General features: G+C 34.3%; 1 protein-coding gene across 1 annotated transcript in view; it reads right to left on the bottom strand.

The window, feature by feature from the left end:
• The window catches only part of LOC107751642 (microtubule-associated serine/threonine-protein kinase 1-like), a 28,834-nt gene that overhangs the window by 18,030 nt on the left and 3,408 nt on the right, over window positions 1-7,396 (bottom strand). Inside the window, exon 2 of the mRNA XM_016567382.1 lies at window positions 1,124-1,155. Within this exon, the coding sequence (XP_016422868.1) occupies window positions 1,124-1,155 (32 nt within the window). The remainder of the gene's footprint in view (window positions 1-1,123; window positions 1,156-7,396) is intronic.

The following is a 7,396-nucleotide window of genomic DNA, read 5'->3' as shown; positions in this document are numbered from 1 at the left end:
TGTGTGTGTGTGTGCGTGCGCGTGTGTGTGTGTGTGTGAGTGTGTGTGTTTCAAAATGGAAGTACAATATGCTTTTTCCCAGAGGTCATGGTGATATAACTGAGAATCATGGAAAAAAGTAAATGAGTGAAAAAGAAAGCTTTTAGAGAAATGGACAGAGAGAGAGAGATATGCAACCTGACAAAGAAAGACAGGTTGAGTCAGGGTTATTAGAGTTAGCTACAACTAAAATCAGAAAAACACTTTTTTTTATTACTTAAAATAAAATAAAATAAAATAAAATAAAATAAACATTAACTGAAATAAAACAAAATAAAAAATGTAAAGATATTTATTTCAGCTAGCTGCCAAGGCAACATTTCTCATTTTCTTTGATTTAACTTGAAGTACTAAAATAACTAAAACTAAACAAACCATTAAAAAATACATTTGTTACTTGAAATAAAATAACTGTTAACTGAAATAAAATCAAATATTTTAAAAAAGCGTATAATTATTTTATTTCAGCTAGTTGCCAAGACAACATTTATCATTTTTGTTAACTCCAAGTACTAAAATAACTCAAACTAAAACTAAATAAACCATTAAAAAAACATTTTCATAACTTGAAATAAAATAAATGTCAACTGAAATAAATAAAATACATTTTAAAAAACTTTTTATTTGATATTTCTAATTTCAGTTTAGTTTAACTTTAAGGACTAAAATAATTAAAACTAAATACACTAATAAATAAAAATTAACAAAACCTGTATAGACATTTTCAAAAAAGAAAAAACTAAAACTAATTACCAAAAAAATCACTAAAACTTTAGCTAAAATTTAAAATTAAACAGAAAACAAAAATAAAATCTAATTTAAAAAAATGTACACAAATTATAATAGTATCTCAATGACATGAAAAACACTGTGTTGAGTTTGTAACACAAACAATATCAACCCATATGGCAATTTACCATGGTAACCTCTAAAATACCACAGTTACTACACTTACTGTCAGGACGCAACTACTCATTGTTTTATGTATTAAACCCTGATCCACACACCACATGCATCTAATCTGAATAAAAAGACGCAAAGGAAGCATTTATTTATCTTTTATTATTACTGAAAACAGACTCACCTGCTGTTCTTACGGGGCAGAGGAAGATCCTTCTGGGCCGAAGACAGAGACACAAACAGACAGAGAGAGAAAACAGAGGTCAGACAGGATCAACTCAGTCATGCCATTAAATCAGATACAAAAAAATCTCACAGTAAGCATCATTTATAGTGAAGAAAGAGGCACGAACACAAAAATAATGATTTTAAATGAGAAAACAATGAGAAAAACAAACCAGAAACTATTTAATATTAATTTAAAGTGTGTGAATGTCACTGAGTTTGTGTTTGAAGCAGTTTGGCACATTATTGCAGCACTGAACACGACACAAACGCATCCGTCTGTTGGGTTCGTGTGGACGAAACACACAGAGAGATGCTGCTGCTGCTGTCCTTCAGTTCTCTCTGTACGTCTGCGATTGAACACATAATCCGCTCTCAATTTCGTCTCGCTGACAGACTCTCTGTCTCTCTGTGAGACTCCAGCAGATGTTCATTCACACACAGAGGAACGGGCCGTGCATGTTATGTTCTTACTGTAAATGATTTGTCAGTGCATATTATTATAAAGAGATGAGACCTTCTTCATCCCATCAATCACACTCCGAGCCCCGCCCTCTAAAGCCATCTCAGCCAATCCGAAGTCAGCAAAAAGTTTCATGACATAAAAAGTTGCTTTATTCGTTTCTAGTTGAACATAACTATATTTCAATCATGGCAACTCTCTGAAGATTTTAGCATGGTGATGGTTATGACAATGTTAATGTATTTGGTCTTGGCGGAACAGATCTGCTACGCTGCTGCTGAATTGCTGCTGCTGTTGGTTATTGTTGTAGTTGTAGATTATTGATGCTGCTGCAAGCAAGTACAGGAACTTACTAATGCCAATGCATACGGCGATACGGTGCCGTGAGTATTTAAGACATACTGCTGCTGCACAAATAGCATATAAAATAACCCGTAGCAGATCTATACAGGTGGAGCTGGGGAAGGTGGAGGGTTCAGAGAACTCTGAAAGCGCGCTGCAGGAATCTCTAGTGAATGCTAGCCAGCCATATAAATGCAAGGCAGTAAGCTCATTGGCTGCATACGCAGCATGAACCAATCAGCTTGTGCCAAGTCGTTTAACTCTCTGAATATCATCAGTTACGTTAACACCCTGTCAGCCTGCGCCATCTAGAGTTTCATGACTGGACTATATATTTATGCTTGCAGCAGCTTTAATCATCAAACATCATTACCATTGATTGGTAGACATCACTAATCGATCGGAGAAGCTCAGATGTCCTTGGGCGTTTATGTGCTTTCAGAATTAACACTGTGCTTCATTTTGCAACATTCACACTGGAAACCAGATACACATGAAACACAATCTAGAAATGAGACCTGTCAAAACATGTCCAGCTGTTTGACCACAGCAAAAAATAAGACTATTGATTATGCATACAGAAATGGAAGCCTAATTTTAGGACCATTGAGATATTGTGACATTATTTTAAGGACAATTAAACACAATTTTTCTCAAAATTTACATTACTGGAATGAACATACATGTTCATATATATATATATATATATAGTATATATACCTTGTCCTTGGGCGTTTATGTGCTTTCAGAATTAACACTGTGCTTCATTTTGCAACATTCACACTGGAAACCAGATACACATGAAACACAATCTAGAAATGAGACCTGTCAAAACATGTCCAGCTGTTTGACCACAGCAAAAAATAAGACTATTGATTATGCATACAGAAATGGAAGCCTAATTTTAGGACCATTGAGATATTGTGACATTATTTTAAGGACAATTAAACACAATTTTTCTCAAAATTTACATTACTGGAATGAACATACATGTTCATATATATATATATATATATATATATATATATATAGTATATATACCTAGTCAAATAAGAAGTAATAAGTAAAATCTTTTGTTTCGTTACAAGAGTCACCTGATCAAGAATATTACAGAAATAAACAGATTTTATGAGTCGCTACAACAAACCAAGCCAAGAATAAACCAAAAAGATATTTTAAAATCTAAAGCAGCCATATAAAAGCTTGACAGGTTGAAAGTGACCAGCGTCTTGATTCATGACATTAAGAAAGGAATAGTCTGTATCAGAAGTGTTGTATTTTTAGCTGTATGATTACTCAGCAACAGAAGACGTTCACTTGGCATCGACTGACTGATCAAACGCCGCATCTCTGCGCTCTCGTCTGCCTTCAGCTCTCTTATTGATCCTCAATAAAAGCACGTGTTTCCATGACAACACCGGCGGCAGTGTTAGTGCTGCTGACACGTTTACGCCGCTCGCCCCGTGAATGATCGCTCCTGAGGATCAGGCTCTATCGACTGAGGTTAAACTCTCTCTGACCGACCCATCGGGTCAATGACACTAGAGATAACCTGAGAGATCACCAACCCACGGCAGTACATTCACACAGGACCGACACTTTTTAAGTTCCACTATAGTTCATACAGTGAGTATAAAATGTAAAACCATGTCAGAGCAATTCCACTTACCATAAACATGATGGATGAAGAAGATCTTTCACCGAAATATTCATATTTAATAAAGATTTGCAAGCTACAAGTACAAGAGCAGCATGAAGGACTATTTACTAGTATTTCCACATTTCATGAATAAAAACAAACCAAAGAATTACTAATAGTGATGACGCATTCTTGATTACTTCATTAGTTAAGCTATGAATAAATCAGTAATTTAAAAATATATATAATATTTCAATTAAATTTTTTTAAAAATTTAATTTCTGCAACCACACATTTGCAATACGTTGAAAATGAAACTACAAAAAATTTCATTTAAATCAAATTTATATTTAAGAACATGGAATGTGTGCCTTTATTGCATTAAAAATGTAATATAATAAATAAAAGGTTTGTTTTATATATCTCTAATGGTAAAATTTTGCCAAATATATAACTCAAATCTGGGGTTATTATAGTTAACTAAAACTAAAACAAAAAAATATATATAAAATAAAACTTTAAATAAAATAAAATAAACTTAACTGAATTTTTAAAAATTAACTTTTATTTCAGCTAGATGCCAAGGCAAAATTTCTAATGTTTGATTTGATGTAATAAAATAACTAAAACTAAAACAAAAAAAATAATAATTACTATACGGACATATTAAATAAAAATGTATATAAAAGCGGACACACGAGCGGTCACGGGTCGGAAATCAATGGGGGCTTGTCTTTGTTGGACAACAGGTTTGTAAACGACTCATACACATGTAAAACTGTGTCGCACACGTGCTACTGTAGTACATTTACTCAAGGCTCAGACCGATTTTTGTCGCACTGTACAGCCCTATCCAAACCTGTTCCAGATTGTAGAAGGAGCTGCTCAATTTCACGTCCGCCTTCCTTCACGTCACTCCACACAGTCATATACAGAAATATGTAAACAACTCGACTTTATCGTTATTATCACGGGAAGACGAATTCTTATCGTGTGGAGAATTTTTACCGGTATATCGCAAACGATAAGATATCGCCCATCCCTACTTGGGACAAAATGCCGCTGCACAGTCAGTTACACTAAATCCATTACGGCTGTCGCGAATAAAAAGAAAATGAAATGAAAAATGTTGACTGCAGCATTAAATTTAAAATCTGTTCATGCTGCATCATATTTCTTTTTACGCGTTTTTACAGCTTTGCACATTCTAACCAATCACAGACGAGTCTGTTGAGTCTATGAATGCAGCGGCCAATCAGAGGCGTTCAGATGAGTCATCGCTGAAACACCGGAGTTTTGTTCACTGCTCTCTCGCGAATTCTCTCATCATAAACAACTAAGTGCAGATGTGCATATGATGTAAGTAAGATATTCATCAGAGTGCTGAAACTGAAGTCAGTCATGATGCTCTTTATAATGTAAATGTTCTTTGCAAGCTTTCTCTGTATAATCTATTCGCTGTTTGAATAACCGTGAAAGTGAAAATGTTATAATTAGTAACTTACAATGTTTTTATTAAACTGTAGTGCTGTCAAATGATTAATCGCGATTAATCGCATCCAAAATAAATGTTTTTATTTACTGAATATATGTGTGTACTGTGTATATTTATTATGTATATATATATAAACACAGTACACACACATATATTGAGTAAACAAAAACGGGTATTTTGGATGTGATTAATCGCGATTAATCGTTTGACAGCACTATTCAATTATGATCAAGTTTACTACAAATCCAGTCGTATTAAAAATGTCGGATGACACGACACTCATGTCTGGTATGTTACTGTTACTAGATTACACTAACATTAGGCTACTTTTAGCCTTACCCTGGAATTGGTTCACTCTCCGCCTATGAACTCAAAACATAAAAGCAGCGCATTTCACGTAACACTTACAACTTATGACATTTTCCAACATGATCTCATGAGAATTCCTATGTATTTTACATAAAATGTGGTTCTATAAAACGTACATTTACTTTTGACGACACCTAAAACGTACGTTATTTACGTATGAACAACTTTACAGACTTACAAATGAATCCTTATGAATATTGAAATCGCGGCATTAACATTTTATCATATTGTATTCAGTTGGCATATGAATAAACAATGAGACCAGGCTGCGTTTTCAGTGTGCAGTTTCATTCTGCTGTGTCAAACTATGCAAATATCCTTTCTCATTAATGTTGCACAATAAATCGTTTTTTCAACGGATACCAAATTAAATTTACTGATGTCTGAAGTGACATCTGTTTATGATGATACCTAAACATCCGGCAATAGAAATATTCTGTTTCAGCATAATGAATTCACGGAGCATTATTATCTTCATTAAATGAGTCTTCCACGTAAAGCAGCAGAAGGCTGCAGCTCGTCTCTAGTTTTCCTGAAGAAAGCCACTCTCGCTGTCTGTTTGTTTCACTGTGACTCGCGTGATTCATTTTAGACAGTAATTGAGTTTTCCGTCCTTAAATGCTGTAAAAGCTTCCCAGAAACCCCGCGGAGAAGAGCAGCCCGGCAAACTCATGCGGACAGATGGAGCCGATCGGGAACAAGCTGCCAAACTCTGAGCAGAGATCAGCCGAGCAAAAGCACTTCAGCTGCTAATGGACCCTCAGTCATACTGAACACAGAGATGCTTTTAAATATCACAGTCATGAGGCATGAGACGGGATGTCAAAGCAAACTATCACAACAGGAAAACACGTAAGGGGGAATTTTAACTCATAACTCATTTAACTCAAACCCAATCACAGTATCAGATGGTAAAACCATAGTATTTTTTATGTATATAGATATGTATTTGATATTTTGATATTTACTATAGTACTGAATGTTTACCATATTCATATACCATGTTTCTTCGAGGCACTTCAAAGAGTAGCATGGCACTACCCCAATATACGACCAAAGATTTTACCATGGTACATGTCTAGAAAACGTGGTATTACTACAGCACATGTCCAGACAAACACACTAATACCATGGTACTGAATGATTGCCATGTTCACTTACCATGGTATTCCAAAGAATACCAATCTTCACTGTCCTTATGTGGCCTAATCAGATTATCAGTTAGTAATATCATGGTGTTTTTGATATACCATGAAGTAAAAATGAGCAATGCTTCTACAGCAGTTTAATAATGTTACTTAATGTTAATTCAATACATTTTTAAAATCAAAATTTGTATCTGTTAACATTAGCTAATGCACATGAACAAAGAGTGAAGAAATGCATTTTTATTAACTAACTAATAAATGCTGTAAAAAATATTGTTTATTGTTAGAGTTGACTAATGTAAACAAATTAGATTTTATTATAAAGCGTTACTGGAGTTTCTTATTATTTCTTATCATGTGCAAACTTTTACATTATTTAATTTTAGCTAACATTTTTTTTATCTTTAAGTAAAAAAAAAGTTTTTTTATGGTTTTAGTTTTAGTTATAGTTAAACTATAATAACCCTAGCTGGTGAGTTTTGCATAAGCAAGCACACTTTCTTCAAAAAAAAAAAAAAGTACAAATATTTACTTCTGTGTATTATATTTCTCTTTTTAATAAGAGTTGAATAGAGTCTGATCACCTTCAATTCTAATTCCAGATGATCCATGATGATCCAATTCATGATGACGGGCTGAAAAAGCAGTCTGAGCTGTAATGAAATGGCATTATCTGGGCCTCCTGCCCACCGTTTGGTGCAAACCCATCATTTACCGCGCCAGCCCCATAATCTGAGCCTCATTAACCTAAGAGAGTCCCGGTGCCAGCAGAACAC

This window comes from Sinocyclocheilus rhinocerous, unplaced genomic scaffold (genome assembly GCF_001515625.1).
Source record: "Sinocyclocheilus rhinocerous isolate Xijiao unplaced genomic scaffold, SAMN03320098_v1.1 scaffold1553, whole genome shotgun sequence".
NCBI lineage: Eukaryota > Metazoa > Chordata > Actinopteri > Cypriniformes > Cyprinidae > Sinocyclocheilus > Sinocyclocheilus rhinocerous.
Note: the sequence above shows the minus strand (reverse complement) of the source record. Positions and strands in the feature narration are given on the sequence as shown.